Raw genomic sequence first — 26,242 nt, forward strand, 5'->3', positions numbered from 1 at the left:
CACCTATGCTGGAGGTGTTGTTTCTTGGATGTCCAGGTTGCAGAAATGCACAGCCCTTTCTACTACAGAGGCCGAGTATGCTACAACCACTGAGGCTTGCAAGGAGGCCATTTGGTTGGGTCGTTTAGTTGCTGAGCTTAGTATTGATGTTATCCCTACACTGCATTTGGATTCTATGAGTGCTATTCAGTTAGCCAAGAATCCGGTCATGCGAAGACGAAACACATTGAGGTGAGGTATCACTTCATACGTGGGGTCGTTGAGGACAAGTCTGTTGATCTTGTCAAGATCTTGATTGACCATAATCCTGCAGATCTACTTACGAAAAGCCTCTCTACGGAGCGCTTTTCCTTCCTTTGGAGGTTGATGGGCGTGGGATGAGATGACATCTTTCCTCATCCTGTTGTACATGTGTACATGTTGTACTGTCTTTTTTTTCTTTTTTTCTTCTCACTCCTCACTAGGGTAGATTCGCCTTTAAGTGGGAGGTTGTTGGGGGTAAAGGTGCCTCTGCCTAGCTGCCCGTGTATTACTACATTGACAATCACCGCCACTGCATACTGCAGCTGGCAGACGCCCGTCACCCTCACTTTATTCTTTATTCTTTTAGTGACAATTTGAATAAAGGAAGGCCCGGTCACACATTGTGACTGTTGGAGTTCCCATTTCTAGTCTCTCCTTTTCTTGCTCTTGCTCTTCCGCCATAGCTCTCAAGTCCAACCTTCGATCCGTCGCTCCCTTTCAGCAATCCTTCCAGTTGAGTTCTTCATCCCTAATATATGAATTGTAGTACAAGAACACTAGGAGGTAAAGAATTTTGGACCAAGCATCTCGTTAAACTCGAAAGATTATTAAAAACTTGACTCTTAGAGACACATGGTCTATTATGCGAAAAGGTGCATAGAAAGGCCTAGTTTGATAAGCACCTTAGATAGAGAGACTTCGAGAAGGGAGACCTTGTGTTGCTCTAGTCCATCGAAGGTCATGAATAGAATATGAAATTCAAAGGTCTCTATCCTTTTTGAGTGTGCTAAATCAGCAAAACAAGCAATGTGGAGCTAGAGACTCTAAAGGGGATCAACTTTTTTTTTGGAAGTCGTATCATTAAGTTTGTCTGCCTCTTCATGCCTAATATTTACTGAATATTATGGTTCACTAAATATCATGCCATGAAGGACTTCATGCAATGATAATTAGTGAAACTTATTATAATGATATTGAATTTCCCTATAGAAATAATATAAAAATACATAATCTTCTTTAAAATGTTATAAAATGTATGGTTTACATAGACTAAACATTTTACTAGTAAGGTCTTTAAATTGTAGACCCTTATTGTTTCCTTCATATATCTCTTTGTCATCCTATCATTCTACATGCTATGAATATCACAAAAGTTGACCCTCAAGAGGATGAACACATGCCACCCACTTATCTTAGAATTAAGACAATTGAACAAAGAGAGCACACTATTGATGGTCTAGTAGATGTGGGAGTTGATCACAATATCATGGTGCATGACCACTAGACAAACAACATGCAACCTCAGCTCATCCCTACTACTATTAAGATCCAATTATACACCTTACTAGGCAAGTGCAAGGTGATGATGAGCATTGGATTTGAAAGCCTCCCAATGATTTTCTACATTTTAACCAATGAGAAATATGTTGTAGAAAAAAATCCTATTGAATTGAATGTGTTGAGGGTTAAAGGCCACATGTTCCTAGCCACCTACATTTACTTGAACTTACTACCTACACACATATACACTGCAAGTGGTGGCCACCCATCCCTACCACTTTATTCATTATTCTCTCTATGATGGCAGAATAAGGGAAGGTAGGTTACACATTATGACTATTGGAGTTCCCACACACCGTCTTACTCTCTCTTGCTTGAATCTCCATAGCTCTTGCTTTTGCCTATGCTCTCACCTCTTGCTCCACCTTTCAATTAGTATTAGAGTAGGCATTTGAGGAGCTTCACCAAATTTCACTTCAAGCTAAGAAGAGAGCTTCAATTGAGCTTCCATTGCAGTCCCACTTCAGTCAGTTTGAGGTATGCAACAACTCCCTTTCCTTCCTAACTTGTTTCCTAGCCTTTAGAGAATATCCTCCAATTTCCAAATGACCAAGAGGGTCTATCACAATAAGCAAAGCCCGAAGAGAAGCCTCCATAAATTTTTGTGCATTTTTAGGGGGTTTCTCTACTACTTTCTCATGAACCATTGGGTCCTACCACTTTGCCTTGTGCTTTTCTCAGTGCTTTGTCCAAGATTTGGGGGTCTTTCCGACTTTCTTCACCATCATCTTTGACATCAATTGAAGAATTTTGTATAAGCCATTACTCTATAGTTCTTTCAAGACAAGTCTATTTTTGTTTGGACAGTAAGTGTTTGCTTATTTTATGCTTTATTGATGCTTATGGGGAAAGTTTGCAATGCTTAAATGATGTATTGATTATTGGGAAAGATTTTTAGACCAATTAGAGCTTGTTGAGCTCAATTCTTGAAGGGTTCTTTGCTATAATACCCCACAAGCATTCATTGTTAAGGCTTATGTATTGAATGCCTACACGTGCTTTGCATATATGCTACAATGATGTATTGATACTTGCCATTAGTTATTATACCTCAATATGCTTATGTTGAGCTCTAGGATTTTATTTTGAGCTCTGGTGGTTACATATTTATAGTGGCTTCTTGCTTTGAAGCTTTCTTGGTTATGGGCTTGAAGGCTTATTGCAAGTACATGCTATTGAATGTATTGCTTTATGCCACTAGGCACCCAAATGCTATGAAGCATATGTATTGAGATTTGATTTGCTCTTGGAATTTTGGTTTGCTTCCATGGGAGCACTTTGATCTTTTCTTTTCAGATCTTAGACTTTTGAGTTAGTAGGAGACTCTTACTTATTTATGTATATATACTTAGCTACTTATGCTCTACGTTGTTCATGCAGACACTGATGATTGTTGTGGGCTGATTTGACTTTGGTTTGTATACTCGGTACTTCCTTATATAAAAAAATCTTGGGAATGTTATGCCTTCTTTATAGGAAGATTATGGGCATAGGATGAGATGACATTTATTCCTCATCTTGCTATACTTCTATGTACACTTTGTACTTTGTCACCTTATTTATTGTTTTCTCACACTTGGATACATTTTCCTTTAAGTGTAAGATTGTTAGGGGTTAAAGGCCACTTGTACCTAGGTGCCTACATTTACTTGTACTTACCACCCCCACACCTATACACTATATGTGGTAGCTGCCCATCATTGTCACATTATTCTTTATTCTTACTATGATAATAGAATAAGGGAAGGCATGTCACACATTGTGACTATTGGAGTTCCCACACACATGTCTCTCTCTTCTTTACTTGAACCTCCCTAGCTCTTTCTTCCACTTGTGTTTCCAATTCCACTCCACCTTTCATTGTGTCGGGTCTAGTGGTTATCATCGTATACATCAAGTTTCCCACCACGGATGCATATGGGATATTGACCATCTTAGCCTTATCGTCTTTTGACAAGAGACAATCTACCTAATTGACTTTCACATGGGTAGCCAATAGACTTACCATCTTACATATGGAACTACTTAAGGACTTTATGAATGTAGTCCTTTTGTGACAAGTAGAATCTCAAATCTCTTCTTGATCTGAGTCTTCAAAGCATCAAACTCATCATGAGCACTCCTAGCAATCATCATGTCATCAACATATAGTACCAAAATTATAAGATTACCATCACAGACCTTCTTCGTGTAAATACATAGATTTGTATGACTCATGAATAACCCTATGAATGCACAAAGACATCAAACTTATGTTATCATTCCCTATGTGCATGCTTAAGTCCATAAAGACTCTTCCTCAACTTGGATACTAGGTATTTCTTACCCTTTTCTTAAAAGTCATTAAGCTACTACATATGGATATCCTCATACAGGTCTCCATGTAAGAAAGTTGTCTTAACAACCATTTGATACAAGTCCAAATTCATCTATGCAACCAAGGTCGGTACCAAGAAAAGCTTAGTTATCTTGACCACAGAGGAGAATATCTCATCAAAGTCAACTCCCTTTTCCTGTTTTAAATCCTTAGCAACTAAACATGCCTTCTATGCTAGCTTAAGGAGACCAAGGGTACTCTTTAACTTGATATACCCACTTGTATAGCAATGCATGTTTACCATTTGGCAATGAAACCAAATCCTATATAGGATTTTTCTACAATGAGTCAAACTCAGACTGCATGACCCTCTCTCAAGATTAACTATCACGTCTATGTATAGCCTCCTCATAAGTGAGGGGCTCACCAAAATCAATCACTGTGACATAATCCATAGAGGGCTCGAAATGATTAGGGGGATGTGAGGCTCTAGTAGAGTATCTCAAAGCCAATTGTGGGGCTTGTACTACATGTCCTCTATGTTTAGTATCATGATCCTACACAAGAAGCACATCTTGAGCCATTACATTATCAATTGCTATAGCAAGTTTTCTAATCAGTGCTAGTTGTACTATAACAGGAGGCTCCCCTTAAAAGATCAACTTACATATCTCAACTACTTTCTCTAGTCTCATATGCATATTTTCTTTATGGAATATAATATCATGGCTATGGATAGCCTTCCAAGCCTACAAATCACAAAAGCAATATTCCATCTTTATGAAATATAATATCATGGCTATGGATAGCCTTCCAAGCCTACAAATCACAAAAGCAATATTCCATCTCACCTGCATCACCATATCCAAGAAAGATGCACTTGACAAACTTTGGATCCAACTTTCTGCATTTGTCTTTGGGAATATGGTAGAAAGCCTCACATCTAAAGACTCACAAGTTTGCATATGAGGTAGATTTATCAGACCATACCTCATCTACAACTCTACCACCAAGAGTAATGCATGAGAATCTATTAATCAAATGAAAAACATTCGTAACTATCCCAGTACAAAAGTTATGCAGTAAACTTACTTGACTAGGCATACTACAAACTCTTTCATGAATGATCCTATTCATGTGCTACAATACCATTCTAGGGTGGGGTATAAGGGGTGATCAATTGATACTTTTAATACCCCTCTCATCAAAAAGCTTCTCAAATTCCTTAGAGAGATTTTCACTCCCATTGTCAAGATGGTAGGCATTTCAGTTTATATCCAAATTCGTTCTCAAGCATAACAAGAAAGCATTGAAAAGTGGGTGATACATCTAACTTCTGCTTAATAGGATCGGCCTAGATCTTATGCGAATAATCATCAATAAACATGACAAAATACTTAGCACCACCCACGGCTTGATAAGGCATGGGACCAAAAACATTCGAATGAGCTAGAACCATTGGCCCACCAATGTGTGTAGAACTAAACTTTTTATGCATGTTACAAGTCTATTTGCCATATAAACAATGATCACATGAGTCAAATATAAATAATGCAAGGAGAGAATATATTGTAAATGAGTCATTTTGGGGACATATGCCCAAAATGACAATGCTTGATGCCAGGAGACATATTCCACGGTGGATTCTGTGAGGGTTTTGCAGTGGATTCCGTAAACTTATATTTATTTGTCGGGGCTCATACACAAGGTGGATTCCTTGTGCGAAAAGTCGATGGGGATGCCTATCATTTTTAAGTGTTTCGTTAATTTAATGTGCAAGTGGATGATTCCATAGCGGGTGATTCCGTAAAATACATATTTAAATTAATGGATGTTTATGAGTTTAGAGTGCACACTCGTAATAAATTAAGGTTAGGACTGAGTTCTAACCTGTTTATTTATTTTGTAGCTAAAGACTATTAGGTATTCACTTTTGTTGGTTTAATTTTATTAAACGGTCCCCCCTTCACATCGTCAGTAAAAAAAAATGGCCCATAAATCCTCTTAAGCTTAATAGCTTAATCACAATAGTCATAAATTATCTCCTCTATCATGGGTGTTCACACTATCTGAACTCCTGAACCAGTTTGAAGCTTCCAATTGCCTACATTCACACTGGTTAATCCTAAACCGGTTTTTGACTTCTCTGGAAGCCCCCGTTCGCACCTGCATGCTAGCAGAGCCAAAATCCTAGCACACAGATTACTATACATAGTCTACACATACAAAGTATTCTTTTGGAAGAATGCCAACATTAATTTCCATAGTCGTAAAGAAGAAATATCATAAAAAGTCACTTCTTTTTAAAAAAGCAAGCCTTGTAATCCTGAACTTGAGCTACACTCATCCCACTAACAGGATTTCAAGTGTGTGAGGTTGTTTGAAATTTTGCAGGATGGCTGATCAAAATATGAAAGATTTTATGGCTGAAAGTAATTTACTGAAATCAACAATGGAGCAAAAACTAGACCTAATTATGATGCAGCTTCAAGAGGAACGAAGAGCACGTCAAACTTTGTAAGCTCAATTGGCCAGTCTGCAACAATCTACTGCCGATCAAGATGGACCGCAATCTGAAGATATTATACAACGTATGATCGATGCGACACTTGAAGTGCAATCTATTCAGAAAGAAACAAAGATAAGTAAAAGAAATTTTAAAATTTGTACTTTCAATGGGTCACGCGATGGAAAGACTGTACTTGCTTTTACCAGCCAATTTTATTATTATTTCCATAAAGAACAGTATGCTGAAAAGACAAAATTAAGTGTGTCACTAATCATTTAGTGGACAGAGCATCGCTATGGTGGACTGTTGTCCGCAAAAGCATTGATTGTCTTGCTACTTGGGAGACTTTCCAAAAGAAATTTTTGTTGAATTTTCTTCCATCCCAATTCCACGAAAAAAGTAATCAAACAGTGGGATCTTCTGCAACAAAGAGATCACGAGCCTATTTCCCAATATACCGAGGGTTTTTGGAATGCTTTATTGCAACTACAAATGCTCGAAGATCTACCTGAGGCAACTCATAAGCGCAAGTTTATATCTGGGTTACTTGGTCACTTCTATGCAGAAGTGAACATGTTTAAGCCGATGACTCTCGAAGATGCAATTTCCTTGGCCCATGATGCTAAAGATAAGATTCGAGGACGAGAGAAGTGACCACAATAATTTTTAAACAATGATAACTTCGGTACAAAACAATTCAATTCTAATTATCAAAGATTCAATCAAAACCATTTCCTTTCATCTTCATTCCGTAAATCTTGGACACGACCCCTTGCTTTACCATCAAACTCAAATCCAAATCCTAAGCCATCTCTTCAGTCAAATCCCAACATTCCTAAACTTCTCGCTATTACCAATAATGTGTCTAAAGCCAAATCCGTAGTCTATTACAAATGCCATCAACCTAGGCATCTAGCGACAAATTGTCAATCCAAAAAGCCAATTGTTCACATCAACTATTTGGGAGCGACTGAAGATGAAGACCATGAAGAAATGCCAGATTTCACGAAAGACGATGACGATAGCGGCACTACTTCAGATACTTTATCGGGTATACCAAATCCCCATTCTTTATTAACGATGAAATGTTTTGTGCATAGTAAAGAAAAGAGTGTTTTACATGATGATGGGAGTACACACGACTTTATTTCTGTAAAATTGGTCGAAGAATTGAAATTACATACTATTTCTACTCATTATCGCATCAAGGCTGCATTCTTAGGCATAGATACAATGGAACACAAGAAATGCATGATTTAGAAATTAAAATTGGTGATTATATTGAACGTAGAAATTTCCTAGTTGTGCCTTTGCAATCTAGTGACATTATTTTAGGAATGCATTGGCGTCATCAGTATAATCCTGATATAGACTATTCCAGGCATTCAATGAAGATTCATTCTCATGGGGAACAAATCACATTGCATGGTATGCACACTTTTGATAATTTTCCATTGCTTAGTCATACATAGGCTAAACGAGCATTAAGAAAAGGTAGCAAATCCTATTTAATCTAGGTGAATGAAATTGAAGTTAAGGAAAATAAGATGCATCCTAGGCACACACAATTTCTTTCACAATTTAAAGACTATTTTGCTGCCGACTTACCACATGGTTTACCACCCACACGTCCTGAAGATCATAAAATAGACCTAATTCTAGGTTCTCAACCACCATGTAAAGCACCATATTGACATAATCAAATTGAACAGAAACAAATTTAAACTCAAGTTGAAGAATTGTTAACTCGAGGACTCATTAGACCTAGTAGTTCTCCATTTGGTGCACCTATCTTATTAGTTTTAAAAAAATAACACTTATAAGATGTGCATTGATTATCGTGCCCTAAATAAAATCACTGTCAAAAATAGATATCCCATTACTAGGGTAGACGATCTTATGGACAAACTACAAGGGGCTGCAATATTTAGCAAAATAGATCTTAAATCTGGATACCATCAAGTACGACTCGACACATCTGACATTTTCAAAACTGCATTTAGAACTCAATTTGGACATTATGAATTCCTCATTATGCCTTTTGGATTAACTAATGCACCAGCTACATTCAATCATATGATGAATTGCATCTTTTTAAAGCATGAGCATTGTGTCATTGTTTTCTTTAATGACATATTGGTTTTCAATAAGAATGAGAACGAGCATTATGAACATTTATCTTTGGTTTTCAAATTACTAAAAGAGAATCAATTATATGCTAATCCTGAAAAGAGTGAATTTTTCCAAACACAAATTGAATACTTAGGACATATTGTTTCATCTGAAGGTATTAGAGTTGATCCTAAAAAGATAGAAGCAATTTTAAATTGGCCGATACCTAAAAATGTGCATGAAATACGTTCTTTCTTAGGTCTTGCTAGCTTTTATAGAAAATTTGTGAGAAATTTTTCATTGCTTGCATTACCTTTGACAAAATTATTAAAGAAAGGTATTGTGTATCATTGGTCCGAAAATCAGCAAAAGTCCTTTGATTTACTGAAATATGCTTTAACTCATGCTCCTGTATTGCAACTTCTTGACTTTACTAGACCATTTTTTCCTAGTAGTCACTAACACTAGTGGATCTAGAATAGGAGCTATCCTTATGCAAGATTCCCATCCCATAGCTTGTTCCAGCTGCAAGCTTAAACCCTCTGAACTCAAGTATTCTACTTATGATAAGGAATTGCTACCTGTAGTACAAGCTTTACGTCAATGGAAACACTATTTAATGGGATCTGAATTCATGATCAAAACTGACCAACAAAGTATTGAAAATCTCCTTAGTCAGCCACAAATATCTGACTGACACATTAAATGGGTTGCTTTAATTCAAAGTTTTCATCCACTTATTCAATATCAACCTGGAAAAGAAAATGTTGTTGCCAATGCCTTAAGTAGAAGACCAGCTATTCATAATATCTCTGTGATATATTTTGATTCTCTTAGCCCTATGAAAGATACATATCACCAAGACCCTATTTTTCAAGCTGATTGGAATAAATTAATTACCAACAACTGGATTTCAATTGATTCATTGTCTTATACTGATGGATTTATGTTTTATGAGAAAAGGTTATGTATAACTGTTCCATTTAGATCCTTTGTGTTGTTGCACGAAATTCATTGTCCCCCATATCAAGGCCATCGAGGTATTATTTCTACTTTACATTCTTTGATTGAGGATTTTTATTGGCCATAGATGGAATCCGATGTTTCTAACTTTGTATCTAAGTGTTTAATTTGTTAAAGAGTTAAGCGACACCATGGTAAGCAATATGGTTTGTTAATGCCTTTACCAATCCCTGAAAGACCATGGGAGCATATTTCAAAGGATTTTATTACTGGTCTGCCTAACACTCAAGCTAATCACGATATGATATGGACTATTGTAGATCGATTTAGCAAACAGACATATTTCATTCCATGCAAGAAAACATTAACTATATCTCAAGCTACTCAATTGTTTCTGAAAATTGTTTTCACTAACCATGGTTTACCAAAAGTTATTATTTCTGATCGAGATTTTAGATTCTACAATAATTTTTGGACTACTTTGTTTGCTAACGTAGGAACAAAGATTGATTTTTCATATGCATTTCATCTTGAAACAAATGGGCAAATAGAAGCTACAAATAGCACAATCTTAGATCTTTTACGTGCATACACAATTTCAAAACCACAAACCTGGGATACACACTTGCATTTACTTTAGTTTGCATACAATAACACACCACATATAGCTACACGAAAAGCACCTTTTGAAATTATTTATGGATATAGATTGCCTACACCTCTTACTTCATTCTCAAACAAAGTTAAAGCCGTTGATGATATTGCCCACATGCATGCTACTATTTTGGATGAAGTTAAAGATATGATTGCGAAAGCCCAACAATCATATACTAAACAAGCAAATAAGAAAAGAAAAGCTATGAATTTTACAGTTGATAATTATGTCTGGTTACGAATTGAAAAGCGAATACTACAAAGTGTTGAGAAACACCCTGTTGTAAATTTAGCTCCTAGATTTTATGGACCTATCAAAATCATTCACAAAATCAATGACAATGCCTTTAAACTATAACTACCCCAACACTGGAAAATCCACAACACTTTTCATATTAGTTTTTTACGACCTTTCAAAGGCCAATTACCTGTCCATCCTGTTTATGAAAATCCTCATTTGTTAGAAGAAGAAACTGAAATCCTTGAACCTGAGACTATTCTAGATACCAACTTTATGACCACTAGAACCGGCCGTAGATATTTTAGATATTTGGTGAAATTTAAAAATCATCCTATTGAAGAGGCCCAATGGATGCATGCTCGTGACCTAAGTGCTTACACTTCACTACTCATTCCACATTGAGCTAATAGCAATTGAGGAAAATTGCTATCCCACCCCGAGGTATGATGCCAGGAGGCATATTCCACAGTGGATTCCATGAGGTTTTTGCGGTGGATTCTGTAAACTTATATTTATTTGCCGAGGCTCGTACACAAGGTGGATTCCTTGTGCAAAAAGCCGATGGGGACTCCTGTCCTTTTCGAGCGTTTTGCTAATTTAATATGCAAGTGGGTGATTCCATAGCGGATGATTTCACAAAATACATATTTAAATTAATGGAGGTTTATGAGTTTAGAGTGCATACTCGTAATAAATTAAGGTTAGGACTGAGTTTTATCCTATTTATTTATTTTGTGGTTGAAGACTGCTAGGTATTCATTTTTATTGGTTTAACTTTATTATTTTCTAACAATTGTGAATGCTTCAGTTGATGTGTAGAGCAAGTGGCGGTGGCGCTGGGAAGCACTGGGCGATAGTGTGTATTCAAGTTATTTAAAATAAATTATTATCTTTTATGGGCGCGCATCTTAGGAGTGGCACCAATATTTATTTTGATGCGCTTACTTATTAAAGTGCTTGACATATATTTATTATTTTGTATATGCATGGATGCACGATTTAAATATTCGTTATTGGACATTATATTTGGGCACAAGCCGACTCTTTGGGCACCCAATCGGTTTATTCTTTATTTGGACAAAAGCAAATACAAAAGCTAAAATATGCTAATTGTAAATTTGGGCTATTTTTTAGCTTGGAGATGAATAATATATTAAATACATGCTTTGTGGAGAGTGCTCACATAAGGCATGGGGGGAGATTATACCCAATTGGTCTTCTTGCTTCATATCGTGCAAATTTTCTCTCTTGGTTTTTGAGCAAAAAGTAGAGTTCTTTGTTCTTAGGGACCTTTCGGTGCTCGTTACATATGCATACAGCATCCGATTTGCGCACCAATGCTAAAGAGATACATATGAAAGATTAATCACAGTCAAAACATAATGAGCAAGTCTAGATATAAGCAACAGATATAGGTTGCCAACCTTGACACCTCCAAAAAAGATGAGGTTGCCGCATGTAATCTTCCATGCAGAATTGCCAAAAGATACATGATATCTATCATCATCTAGCTATATAGCTGAGATAAGACTTTTAGTTAAAGCCATGACATCCATCATGCAACTCATACTACAAGATATAGACCTTATAGCGATGTTTAAAGCGACGAAAATACAAACAACAAAATTTGCCCCCGTCGTCGCAAAAAGTGTCGTTATTGACGACGCCATAGAATCGTCGCTATATGCGACGAATATAGCGACGCATATAGTGACGGTTACAGAGAATTTGCTATGCTTATAGCGACGCGTGCAGTAAATTTGCGACGCAAATCGCGACGGTAACAGAGAAAAAAAAATTGTGGCAAGCAGCCCTGCCACATATAGCACTGTGTGCTGTATGAGAGCCATACAAAATAGTTTATGCACTGCTGCATACAAAGCGTTTGCAAACAAAAAGAATGTATACTAAAATCATAAAACTGATAGATGAAATAAATACATGATATCGCATAAAATGCGATTGGTACAATCATAAAACAATATCACTAATACATAGAAAATGTGTACATAGATCGGGCGACTAAAAACTAAAGGTATGTGAGCTCTAAGGATCCAAGGGCGAGCTACAAATCCTCGTCCCCCGAAAGCTCGTCCCGCTGCAAAGGAGCATCAAATGAATTCTGCAGAAAAAGAAACAACATATCAATCCACCATACAATAATGCATTCAAATATCTCATGGTAACTACGGATAAGAAAGATGAGCGACTTACTGGGCCGCCGCGTCTATACAATCGGTCGATCAATGATCTGAGACCGTGCCTCTCTGCATATCGAGTCTCAAGGCCTTGTGGATCGCGATTTGTAATGGAGTGCTGCAAAGAAAACAAAATGCTAACTGTTAGAAACATGATTGTCAGTACAAAGAATATCTCAAAAAAACAAATAAGCAAAACAAAAGAGAAACTTACAAAGTCCTCCAAATATGTCCTGTGGTCGCCATTCCCAAGATGATCTACCGATCCGGCCTCGATTCGTGCCCTCGCCGCCTCCCGCTGCTGACTCCAACGTCCTGGCGAATTTGTAGCCTCCTCCCTCAGTCGGTGCCAGTTGTCTGCATCTAACCACTCGGGCTTTGGAGCCCCACTCTTGATTGCCTTGCGTGAGTCGGATCGTCTATGTGACATGTATGCACGCATGCAATCCATCATCCAGCCCGTATAGAATCTATCCACTGCCGCTGGCACCGGGAACTCCTCGTGCAAGGATGCTACTATGTACTCCTTGCTCCCCTCCGGTATGTTTCTCCAATGATCCAGGACGTTGTGCTGAAAAACTTGTTGGCACAACTCCCTCATGAGAGCCATCACCCTCCTCCCCTCATCATTCATGATGATGGCTCCTGACCTACCATCCACTAGGTATCCATAACCCCTAGGAGTATGCCTAAGATGGGCCCTCTCCCATCTCCGTCCACGCTCCTGGGCATATCCAGGAGACCCCTGTACATCCGATGTACCGACGAGGGTACCCTCTCCCGGAGTGCCACTCAAAGGGGTGCCACCAAAAGGCGTGCCATCTGCCGACGGCTGCGCAAAAGCCGGAGTAACTGGAGTGGACGTCCCCACAGGTGTGACAAATCCTGGAGGTGACGCAGCTCCAGCTGAATGACGAGACGGAGACACCGCGTCCGTGTCTCCACAGCAGCACCCCCCTGATCCTCCTGCAGTCGCAGTCCCTCCCTCTGGCCCAAGTCGCGAGCGTCGAGATCGTCTGCTCGAAGCTGAAGCATTTGATCGCGCTGAAGCTGATCTAGCAAAGCGCCCTGACAAAGAACGAGACAGCTCCTGATCTTCCATCTCTCTGAATCTCGCGAGCTGATCTGGAGACATGCGTGCCATCATGTCCTGAAACTCCTCATCGCTCATCCCTCGACTCATCCTGAAAATGTCGATACCTGCATAGATAAAAAATGATGTTAGAATAATCCATTTAAACTATACAAAGCACATTAATATAAATCATTTTTGAAAAATCCCTCTTAAAATGCATATCTTATCTACCTTTATGGAAGATCTAAACAACGAATTGAAGTATTCTATGGTCCCATGTTAATCTCCTGACACAACTCTGCATACACTGGAAGGTCGATAGACATGTCATCACAAAAGAACGAGTCTGCCTCATTCTCAAAAAATTCTACGACTTTTGTATTTCCATCATTGTTAGCCGATGCGGAATCCAAGCTTGCGGTGGCCTCCACCCCTTGTAATTTTGATCCCTCTATTTGCATATTTTCTTCATCTATGCCTGGAACATCGCTTTGATCGTATACTCTTGCACCTCGAGGAGTTGAAGGTATAACATACCACCATCGAGATTGTTGGGGATTTGGATAGAAGATTACCTGTTCACAAACACTTACAAAGCGGCTTCAAACCATTGTGACATAAACCATGTCGTATTACAATTAGCAAGCAAATGACTATTTGTACCTGTTCACAATGGGCCGGCAACACAAAGGTGTCGCGCAAATCCATCTATTTTTTTTTGGAATCTATTTCGAGAAATCCAAATGGACCTCGTCAAACTGTTGCGCCAGCTCCTCCAAGTACCACTTTGAACCACTGCACATCGAATATTATCATGGAGAAGCTACGGTAATCCACCGTAATAATACTTTGCAAGCTCCCAAAATACTCCATCTCATCCACAACCGTGTTCGGATCAGTTGCTCGTCGCCGGCTCTCTTGCTCAAACCTTGCCATGACACCACAGTCCATTGTGGAGCGTATTTGGTCAATACGCTCCACCCGAAAATTCCGTCCGCGCGACCACACTGCACTATATATTTTGTACTGCACATTGAAACACTCAAATTAGATGTAGCAAGCAAATTTAGATACGACACATTCTAAACCCCTCATTACCTTTGGACTACATCCCCTCGAGAACTCCAACTCCTCCATTGGGACCTCTGTCCCTTCGCTGGATGCTGCGGTCAAGGCTCCATGCAACCATCGTGTTGACATAAACCGTGGCATCTCCTCCATGCCTTCGGGATATCGAATCGGTTGGTGACGCATACTGCGTCGAAATTCAGCTCGCGCTTCCTCTCGATCTTGCCTTGCAATCTGGTACTTGGCGAGCCACGTCTCCATGGAGGCATGGTGCAACATACAAAAGCGATTCACCTTCTCTTCCATTGAGGCATCCATTCTTTTTTCTACCCCATTTCCAACCACCACATCTCCAGTCAGCCTGTCATCGTCCTTCAGCGTCCATAGCATTTCATTGTCTGGTTCCACCGTTGGTAGCCATTGTGAGATATGCACTAACGCCTCTGACACCAACCAACCTTCCGCCATGCTACCTTCCGGACGAGCTCGTTGTCGCACAAAGCCTTTCAGGGTTTTCATGAAGCGCTCCAAGAAGAACATCCATCGCGTATGGACAGGTCCAGCAATCGCGTATGGACAGGCATCCCGCGATCGCGATCGGTAGGACAAACTGCCACAAATGAGAAAGCATTAAGAATAATGGTCACTTTTCAAATTTCAAAATGTCCACGCTAATTAAAATCCATTTTGTTCACAAACCTGACATATCTTATGCCAATCATGGGATTTTAGCCCAGACATTTGGTCATCTTTAGAAAATGCGGACCTGAGAGAACGCATCATACCCGTCGGAGTGCGGATAGACTTGATTACTTGCTTCACAATGCGCTCTTCTTTGGTAGACAAAACCCAGGGAGCACGAGGAAGCTGCACTCCCCCTTCAGCACTCGACTGCGGCCAAAGCGCCTCCATCTTACCTACCTCCTTTAAATCCATTCGTGACCCTATAGTGTCTCTCTTTCCTGTGATGTGGTCCCATAGCAAGCTGCCCACATTTTTGAAAATATGCATGGGATCCAACAAGTGGTTGACATGTAAGTGGGTCCAATATGGCAACTCGTAGAAAACTGAGAACCGTCGCATTCCATTTGGATGTGATTCCGGGTTTACCATTTTCACCTCGTACCAGCTTGCAGCGTTCATACGTACTGGAGGTCGTCCAAGAAAACCTTCCCTGAGTTCATGATCCTCCGGCAAGAAAGCGGCGTGTCCTTGATATACCATCTTCTTCCTGGTTCGTGACCTTCGGGAGTCTAACTGTGGCCCACACAATGGACATGCATGATAACCTGAGGTAACGAGACCTGCAAGGCGATCCACGACCTAGTGAATACTTGATTGAATGAAATAAAATATAGATATTACCAGCGAGAACAAAGGTCTGCTCACCTGAGCACTCTCCCAATCCCGGAAAGTCATGCATCGTCCACATGAGAATGGCTCGAATGTTGGCTGACCGCCGACCATCGCGCCTACTCATATCTTGCACCGTGACCCCCTCCTCCCACAAAATCTTAAGCTCATCGACTAATGGACGAAGATACACGTCCATATTTTTTACTTTGTAGCGGCCCGGGACGAGCAAGCTAAGGATGAGATGTCCTTTCTTCGTAGAAAGCCATGGAGGAATGTTGTAGTTGACAAGCACTATAGGCCACACACTGTAAGAAGTCGAGCGCAGACCGAATGGGTTCACACCATCCATGGCGAGACCGAGCCGAAGATTCCTTGGCTCTCCCGCAAAGCCTGGGAAGGTAGAGTCAATGTGGTTCCATGCGCGCGAATCTGCTGATATTCGTTGCACTCCATCCGTGGACCTATTTTGCACATGCCACGTTGTCAAGCTTGCCATGGCAGACGTGCAAAACATGTGGTTTATGCGGGGGATGAGCGGAAAGTGTCTGAGAACTTTTTGAGGGATGGTCTGCCCTTGCAAGTCCTGTCGATACCTGTGAGCACCACACTTTGGACATGTCTCCATAGTCTCGTATTCATCTCGAAACAATATGCAGTCGTTGACACATGCATGGATGTTATTGTAGTCCATGCCAAGCTTCCGTAAAACATGTCGTGCATCATCACGAGACTCAGGCATGGTGTTTGTAGGTGGTAATATATGATATTTCAATAACCTGAAAAAATCATAAAACACCTTGAAAAATCCATCCATGTTTGCAATAATACTGTTTTTTTTTTAAAACAATGAAGTCTGTGTGCAAGGTACCTGAATAACTCAGTCACACTCATATCGCTCCAACCGTATTTTTCTTGCACACTTAAGAGTGCAAGCAATGTCTTCAACTGAGATACTCGGCACCCATCATATAATGGTATGGATGCTTCCTCTCTAAGCGGTCAGATGTCTCAACATCCATGGGAATCAATGCATCGATCATTGCCTCCATCTCACGCTCCAAGATTGTAGGCAAGTCGGGAAGGTTGTCTGTCTCCTTTGGCATTGACGGTATAGATGGGCTTTGCGAGTGGTCGATTGGCTCCTGCAATCCATCCATCGCACGTCCACAAACTCTTCTAATTGGCCGCAAAGGGTGCACTCCCCCTTGGGTCGAGACATCACCCCCTTGGATACAAAATTTGCCAACAAGACCCAATCTTATTGTGTATGGTTTTCAATTAGCTTGAGAGTACAATGCATGAAAAATGCTAACTTCAAATTACCGTTTGCTAAAAATCTGCAATCGCCTTATCAATGATCTCAGATTGAAACTCGCCAAATCATCGTACGTGTTCTATAGACAATCGGCGTTTTCGTCTAATTGCCAACTTGCATTGAGAGCAAGGACATGGGACACACTGATTAAGATACGTCTCGCGGTCTTGAACAATAAGACCTTCTTCGTTTGCCATCTTATCTACATTACAGCAAACGAGGCTTAAATGGATAGCTTTATGGAGATGTACCTCAAGTTACAAGTTGACCATAAACCTTGCATTGTATATAGTAGTCGAGAGATTTTCCGATGTTATATCTCGGCCTTGTATCATGCTCAACGATTTGTCTGTCCCGGTAGATAATTATTTGTTATATCTCGGCTTTGAGTATAAGTAATCCATTTTAAAATTAATGCGCGCCATCTATGAAATTTTATAACTATAGTAATAAAATTTATTTCAATCAATTCTACTCATAGTCATAAGACCTTAGAGAAATTATCATATACTCAATTTAAGGGTTTCTTCTTCTATAACAATAATTTTGGGTTCATTTTGATGAAGTACGTGGCCCATGGCAAAGCATATTGCATACCATTATCAATAAGTATATTATCTTAAATTTCCTTCCCCTCCCTCTCCCTCTCTTTCTCTCCCTCTCCCTCTCTTCCTCTCTTTCTCTCACCCTCTCCCTCTCCCTCTCGTTCTCTTTCTCTCCCTCTCTCATTTCCTTCCCCTCCCCCTCCCTCTCCCTCTCCCTCTCCCTCTCCCTCTCCCTCTCTATCTCTCTTTCTCTCTCATTTCCTAAACAAGCAAAAAATAAAGTGATTTAAACATCCTCCAAGCAAAAGGGAGAGGGAGAGATACAATGCACTCTCCCTCTCTTTCTCTTTCTATCCCTCTCTCATTTCCTTCCCCTTCCTCTCCCTCTCACTCTCTTTCTCTCTCATTTCCTCTCCTAAACAAGCAAAAAATAAAGTGATTCAAACATTAAACAAGCAAAAGGGAGAGGGAGAGAGAGAATGCACTCTCCCTCATTCTCCCTCTCTTTCACTTTCTCTCCCTCTCCTATTTCTTCCCCCTCCCTCTCCCTCTCCCTCTATTTCTCTTTCTCTTTCTCTTTCTCTTTCTCTTTCTTTCCACTACAACACAATGCCGCCATACACGCGTCCATTACACGCGAAAAGTTACGGGCGCGTGTATGGTCGTTTATACTTACAGCAATATCGGGCGCGTGTATACATGCATGTAACAGCGCGTGTATATGCGCCAAGTTACGAGCGCGTGTATGGTCGTGTATAGTTACAGCAGTATCAGGCGTGTGTATAATTGCATGTGAGGGCGCGTGTATTTGCGCGTTAAGTCTGTCATAATACACGCTCTGTTACACGCGACACAGAGCCTAACTACAGAAATCCATTTCTTTTCAAAATAGAAAACCATTAAGTTTTAAAAATATCATTGTGCATTGCAGTGTTTACAAACCATTACAAAATCCCACTACATGCACTTACAACAACGTAATATATTGAAAAATATATCTTCATATGGTTATTGAAAGACAAAGTATACAATAGAAATGTCATGAATTTGGAACAATACAGTGATGGATTGGTTAGGGTTCGATCTCATCTTCAATAAGATCCATCCTTGCCAAACGATCAACATCAATATCCATTTGATCAATTTGTAAGGCTACGATTAAATTTATTCTACTATCGCTATTTTGCCCATTGATAATGGTACCGATGCCTTGATCATTCTCATCATCATCACCATCATCCTCAATGGAAGGGTCATCCTCATGATCATGAGAAATGGCACGCTCATCCTCATTATCATGATCATCTACATTGGCATGTTCGACATCATCTTCTTTGCGGCTTGCCACATCCTCCATATGCTCCATATCAGTGAATGTATTATACATTACTTTGGAACGTGGTGCAATAGGGATGACATACCACCATTTACTATCATGCACCATTGGCATATAGATAACCTGCTCAAATACACATAATTCATTAATTAATTAGCATATCAAAAGTCAAGGGGTGCGCGAGCTTAGATATATATGTACATGAAACACATTTGTAAAAAAATGCATACCTGCTCACATTGTTGTGGCAATACGAGCCTATCTTTCTTTGTTTGCCAAAACTTTGTAGAGTCAATAGTTACATAGCCACTTGCATGGCGTTTTATCGTTGCGTTAGGCCCTTTTTCCACCACGTTCATTTGCCATTTGACATCCAAAACATACACAAAGAAGCGGCGAAAGTCAAGTCTGTATATGTCTTGGATTGTGCCACAATAATCATCCATTTTTCCATTGGCTCCCTCAAAGCTACTAATGACACCGCAATCTTGTGTATTCCTCTTTTCATCTATTCTTTGTGTTCGAAAATGCTTGCCTTCACACATATAGCATTGAACATAGTGCACTGGACCAAAATATAAGCAATATCTATGTAAGCAATTAATGTGAATAAATATGAAAAGCCAATCACTTACAAAGAATGCAAATTTACATTTGTTCTATGTACCTTTAACATGCATCCTCGTGCATACTCCCATTCTTCCGCCGTGATATGCAGCCCCTCATCTCTCTCTGCTCTCTCCATTTCCTCATGCAACCAATCAACATGAATATCATTCGGAAGTGTTGCTAGATGCTTAGGGTACGCCTTACGAGAGCCATGTTGCCTCCGAAAGAGAGCTCTGTCTGCTTGCCTTTTTGTCTTTGCATCCTCGTATCTTGTAACCCATCTGCTCATCACATCACTATTAAGGATGCAAGTGAAATTAAGATCATCAATCAATGTTCTCTCAATTACTTTGCTCTGTCCTTTTCCTTGAGGCACAATAGACGTCATCCTCAAGTCCTCTTCATTGCTCCATAGTCGCGGCAAAGAGCTATCCACCTGATCAAGAAATTCTGATATATATACAAGAGACTCTTGTATCAACCAACCCTCAGCCATGCTTCCTTCGGGCCTTGCACTTTGCCTCACAAAGTCTTTTAAGGTCTTCATGAAGCGCTCTAGGAAGAACATCCAACAGGCATGCACAGTGCCACATAAAGCAATTTCATCCACTAAATGCACAATGAGATGTAGTTGACTTGTGAGAATGGTTCGCGGAAAAGTCTCCTCTACCATACAAACCACCTCCACTGCCATAACACGCGCATCATCCAATGTGGCTGGATCAATTGCTTTGGAACTAACATATCTGAAAAATAAATGCACAGTACGTTATACCTCATGCACATTCATTTTGCAAGGTATAATGAAGGGTGATATTACATGGGATTTACATACCTCACAAGCTCGCCCATCTTATAAATACATCTTTTCAAACTCCTATCTGCACAATGGTCGATGCTAGTAGATAGTATGAACTGCGCACATAAGAGCACATGTATATTTGGGTTAGGGCATTACAAAATTTAATTTCAACCTACAATAATTGGAAAACACTTACTTGGAGCATCTTGTGCCAATCGTGGGACTTCAACCCATGTAGTTGCTCAACCCCTCTTTTCTTAGTGGTTGTAAACGCTCCCTTCAATGATCTCATGCATCCAGTGGGAGTACGCAAAGTGGTGATGGCTTGCTTTACCTTCTTCTCCTCCTTCTTTGATATAATCCAGGGAGCAGGCGGAAGACGAACGTGCCCACCCTCCTCTCGTGGCCAAGCTTGACGCATACGTCCTGCGACCTGCAAGTCCTCCCGTACGCTAACATTGTCTCTTTTACCAATAACATGTTCCCAAATACTAGATCCCACATTCTTGAAGATGTGCATGGGATCAAGAAGATGGTTGATCTTGAGATGGGTCCAATATGGTAGCCGGAAAAAAATGGAGTACCTACACAAGGGATTGCAGAGTGTCATCTTTATTCCAACTTTAGAGACTACACAAAACAAGATTGAAAACAATGGAGATGTACCTGTTCATGCCATTTGGAGGAAGAACATTTGAAGACTCCCAAATACGCTTCCAATCTTTTGCACGAAGTGTCTGTGGATGAATGTTCCTCTTACTAGGAGCATATTTAGGGTGATCTGATGGGAGAAATCGATGATGATTATCGAATATGGTCTTACACAAACCATCAGCATACTCATGTACCAATGAAGGGCCACATATAGGACATGCATCTTTACCCGATGTCCTCAAACCTGTTAAAATAAAAAAAAAGTTAGAATAATAAAGTCAATAGTTATAATTGATATAGCTAGTAGTATTAGAGTCGGGAGGTAGTTAGAATTCTTACCAGAACAATCGCTGTATCCTGGAAAGTCATGCATTGTCCACATCAACACTGCTTTTAAGTCGAAGTGTCGAGAGGAGGGAGGCCTACTAATGTCCACTACCGCAACACCTCTCCATAGTTCCTCCAACTCATCAATCAACGGTTCAAGATAAACATCCATATGCTTGACTTTATGTTTCCCTGGAATCAGAAGGGATAACATAAGATGTCCCTTCTTGATCGCCATTGATGGTGGAAGGTTGTAATTCACCAACACAACCGGCCACACGCTGTATGCGGTGCTCTTGAAACCAAACGGATTCACTCCATCCATACCTAGGCCAAGTCTCAAGTTTCTAGGCTCTGTTGTAAAGCTGGGCCACTCATCTTCAATATGCTTCCAAGCAGGAGTGTCTGCAGGAATTCTCCACATGCCATCATCCGATCGATGCGAGGAATGCCATGACATGAGCTCTGCTATGGATTTGCACTTGAACATGTGTTTGATGCGAGGAATTATAGGAAAGTGTCGCAAGACTTTACGAGGTACATCAAAACTCTTCACATCTGTTCTATACCTTGCTTCACCACAAGTGGGACACTGTCGAGCCTCCTTATGCGTCCCACGAAAGAGAATGCAATCATTGACGCATGCATGTATGCGATCATAATCCAATCCTCCAAGAGATGTCACATAGCGCCTCGCTTTGTCTCTTGAGGTGGGTAGTCTATTCCCCTTTGGAAGCATGTTTGATAATAGCCTGCATCCAATATCATCAATTAGCCCATAACCCTAAACCCTATACTGTAAACCAAAAACCACTAACTCAAATTTGCAAGTTACAATGCTTACTTCAATAATGCGTCAAGACTTGCATTGCTCCATCCATAAACTGTTTGTATATTGAGCAGTTCAAGTGAAGCACGTAAAATAGAGAATGTGCACCCTTCAAAAACCGGTGTCGATGAAGCGTTGTAGAGATGCTCTTGTTCCATATCATTGTCGTCCACACCTTTGCGATCATCCCTAAAAAGAATTCGCACCATGTCATCAAACACTTCCTCTTCCACAACTTCGTGGGGTGCAGGGCTATTGTCATCCCTTTCCCACTCATCTCCGACAACAGATCCCGAAGCTCCAGCATCATCTCGTCGACGCTTTGCATGCTCTCGCCGTGCGTATGGCACCATGTTAGGGTGTGGTACTGCATCCTGCTTCAATCACAGTATATATATTACAACGCGCTCCATTAATTTGCACACCATGAGTTATTTTAATACTTTCAATTCACATCTTCTCACCTCTAAACCTGTTTGAATCCATTCTCCATACATCGAGATGTGATTCAATGTAATTCGACGCGCTCGTACAATGCACCCTTGACATCGATTACACGTACACTTGATCCTTTGTGCCAGCCACACGTCGCGATCACGATGACGCATTGTCTCATCCTCACCAGAACTGCTTGAAGAGGATGATGACATGCTATGTCCAAAATAACCAATACAGAAGTAGGATCAGTTTTTAGTGAAATCATACACATCCTATGCCTCTTTCAAAAGCCCTCTTTCAAAACACTTCTTCTTCTTCTTTCTTTGTCGCTACAGTACCTCTGCCTCCAGCTCTTCCAAACCCCCGAACCTGCCTCTTCCAACCAGCCTTCTCCCTCTTGGACTACCCAAAAGAAGCAAAGGGTGCAGACAACACAGAAAGGGAGAGAGAAGCAAGAATCAACGAACTCACTTTTCAAAGACTTTTCAAAGAGGTTGGTTGTCGTTTGTTTGTTTTGGCAAATCTGTCGCTTTCTTTCTTTCCACCCGTGCTATGTGTACTTGAAAGCGACAGAGGATAGAATTTATAAGTACATCTGACCGTTTCGGTGGTCGGTCCCTTTCAAAATTTTTATCGTCGGTACCGCGTGTAGCAGCGCGTGTAGACTCGCGTCTGGTCTGTGTGCACAGACAGTACACGCGATTTTACACGCGGTTCTTTTCACGGGCCGGTACACGCGCTGTGTCTGTTCATTTTTTTCTCGAGTTTGAGCTGCAAATTTGGGCACCATGTCTGTTCATTCTTTACTCTTGAGTTTTAACTGCAAGTTTGGACTTGGATTGCGGTGTTTTTCATGAATTTCATCACTAATTCGAAATGAACTTCTTCTTTTAGCTTATGATCTTCTACTAATTCGATGTCCATCAAGATAGAGGAAAGAGAGAGGAAGGAATTCACACGCATTCTATATGTGCTTAACTATTTCTCTCTTGACCGATATGGTCCGTTAAGATAGAGGAAACAGAGAAGAAGGAATTCACACACATTGTATATGTGCTTAACTATTTATTTCTTGACAAACGACATCCGTCAAGATAGAGGAAAGAGAGAAGAAGGAACCCTTGTGTATGTGTTTAGTCATTTCTCCCTTGATGGACAATGTCCGTCAAGATAGAGAAAAGAGTTTTTGTTTTTCATGAATTTCGTCACTAATTCGAAATGAACTTCTTCTTTTGGCTTATGATCTTCTACTAATTCGATGTTTGGTATTGTAAGAGATATGTTTATTTTCTAGAATGGTAGATATATGTTGTAGGTTATATATTGTAGGAGATATATTGAGGAGATATATTGTGGGAGATATGTTTATTTTTTATATGCATGTTTTGCTTGGTTCATTGAGGCGGAATTTCGACGCTTTGCAGATTCTTCATGGATCCAGCCTCTTCCTCCGATCCGTGGGCATATGCCACTTGGATGATGGAGATGATAAACCATTTTGGGCGCCATCCTAATCCAGTGGAGCTGACAGAGTATATGTATGCCCATCCTCCTCCTAGACTCCCAGGTCACACCGCGCCCCCAAGTACACAAGCCTCTCCACTACCGTCTACGCCTGCGAGTCCGACGAGACGTACCCCTGCGCATACACGCTCACCGAGGAGACACACCCCTGCACGGACACACTCACGCACACCCTCCTCTGTACCGTCACGTGAGGGCTCACGGCCACCATCACGTGCTCCCTCACAGCCACAGTCACGTACACAGTCACGTGCAGCCACCCCTAGTCATGGCTACTCCCGCAGTACAGATGAGAGCCGACGCCGCAGTAGGGAGAGTGGGAGTGGAGGATGCGGCGGGTGCTTTGGTGGGGGGGGTAGTAGGGCACGCGGTGAGAGAGGGCATGGAGGGAGGCATGTACGAGGAGACAGTGAGGAGTCGGAGGAGGCGAGAGAGGTGGAGGGAGAGATTTTCTACAATGTTACGGATAGGGGCGGGGTAGTCATGGATGCGAGAGGGAAAGAGGTGATGGAGTATATGCGGGGGGTAGTTTCAAACATGTATAGAAACTGTTTTGTAAAATTTAAAGATCAGGATAGCCGGTTAGTTAGGGAGGTCCTAGATAGTGTACATAGTCGGTACCCCAATCCCCCACGAGCGACATTCTCGGATGTATGGGGAAGGACGCGAATAAGGGAGATCTTAAGTAATAAAAGATCTCACCTTAAGAAACTCGCGTACGATGATGGGGTGAATGTAGCTGCGGGTGGCTATCCTTGTGAGAAACCTGCCACTGCCCACAAACGCGAGTGGAAGGAGGCAAAGAAGCGCGCAGAGGGAGGCGTGAAGAGCAGGCAGCATGTAGAGGCATGACGGATTCAGATGGAGACCATTGGATCGTCGCATTTCGGATCTGGCGGCGTCGAGTCGTGGGAGGCAGAGTTCGTAAGTAACTTGCCTCTTTATTTGATTGTTTGCCAAATTCATTGATTCTATGATTGTTTTGATCGTACAAACTATCTTGATTATGTTACAGCGACGGGTTATGGGGAGGAGGCCCACAGCCCACGAGACTGGGTATGCTCGCCGCAATAGCAGACGTGACACGTGGGCCATCTTCAGAAACGAGGGACGTATTACGGATGCGCAGTTTGACGCGGCCATGAGACCATACGGTCGACAGGTACTTGAAAACTCTAAATGAATGATTTCGGTTTATTTAATTGCATATATATGTATACTTACATACGGTATATTTCTTGAACAGGCACAAGCTGCTGATGCTCCTGCCCCTGATGATCCAGCCGCCACTGCTGATGTTCGTGCCACTGCTCCTGGTGGAGGCGAGCACCACTCATCGGAATATACCGATGCGAGCTCCTCTGATCATGGAGAGAGCACAGGGTCCTCATCATCCTCTGATTAGCTTTCAGAATATTGTAGGATGTGGTTGTACAAAAAAATTTTGTAACTGAAGCCATGGGCTTTTTTGCACCTAGCTCCCTATTTGACTTTGTATATATTTGTTCCTAATTAAAGCCATGGGCTATTTTGACATATGGACTCCCTTGTACACAAATGTATCATGTATTGACAATGTATTGAATCATGAGTCTTGAGTCGTGTATTAAGTTTTAGATAGTAATATTGAATCGTGTACTCATAGAGAGTGAGTCTTGATTCGTGTCTTGAAATCTAAATCGCTCTTTTTTTATGGTGCAATGCACCAAAAAAAAATCCAGAGAGTGCCTTTGGGTGGCTGGATGCTGGAACAGCATCCAGGCACCCAAAAGCACTCTCTGGATTT

At 40.9% G+C, this 26,242-nt stretch overlaps 2 protein-coding genes and 1 pseudogene across 2 annotated transcripts in view; 1 reads left to right on the forward strand and 2 right to left on the reverse strand.

Annotated features, from left to right (window-relative positions):
• LOC148020958 (uncharacterized) overlaps positions 1-23,144 on the reverse strand; it is a 44,324-nt gene extending 21,180 nt beyond the window's left edge. The window contains exons 1-5 of the mRNA XM_087698193.1: positions 22,959-23,144; positions 22,510-22,868; positions 21,678-22,417; positions 21,479-21,582; positions 16,111-16,501 (exon numbers count right to left, since the gene is read on the reverse strand). Of these exons, the coding sequence (XP_087554319.1) occupies positions 16,111-16,501; positions 21,479-21,582; positions 21,678-22,417; positions 22,510-22,868; positions 22,959-23,144 (1,780 nt within the window). The remainder of the gene's footprint in view (positions 1-16,110; positions 16,502-21,478; positions 21,583-21,677; positions 22,418-22,509; positions 22,869-22,958) is intronic.
• LOC148020959 (uncharacterized) lies at positions 19,010-19,809 on the reverse strand. The gene is made up of 2 exons (XM_087699483.1): positions 19,504-19,809; positions 19,010-19,396 (listed from the first exon to the last, which is right to left on the reverse strand). Exons 1-2 carry the CDS (start codon positions 19,717-19,719, stop codon positions 19,010-19,012), a joined length of 603 nt encoding a protein of 200 aa, XP_087555609.1. The 5' UTR covers positions 19,720-19,809.
• A 1,795-nt stretch (positions 23,145-24,939) lies between the features above and the next one.
• Positions 24,940-25,861, forward strand: LOC148020960 (uncharacterized; annotated as a pseudogene).
• Positions 25,862-26,242: the final 381 nt, after the last annotated feature.

The sequence above is a fragment of the Lygodium microphyllum genome, chromosome 18 (genome assembly GCF_053477565.2).
Source record: "Lygodium microphyllum isolate KBCC chromosome 18, Lygodium_microphyllum_v1.1.10, whole genome shotgun sequence".
Classification (NCBI taxonomy): domain Eukaryota; kingdom Viridiplantae; phylum Streptophyta; class Polypodiopsida; order Schizaeales; family Lygodiaceae; genus Lygodium; species Lygodium microphyllum.

Coding starts and splice junctions, on each gene's coding strand:
- LOC148020959 (XM_087699483.1), bottom strand. CDS start 19,719: ATGGATGATTATTGTGGCACAATCCAAGACATATACAGACTTGACTTT. Junction 19,397..19,503: donor TGCCACAACAATGTGAGCAG/GTATGCATTTTT, acceptor GTATTTGAGCAG/GTTATCTATATGCCAATGGT.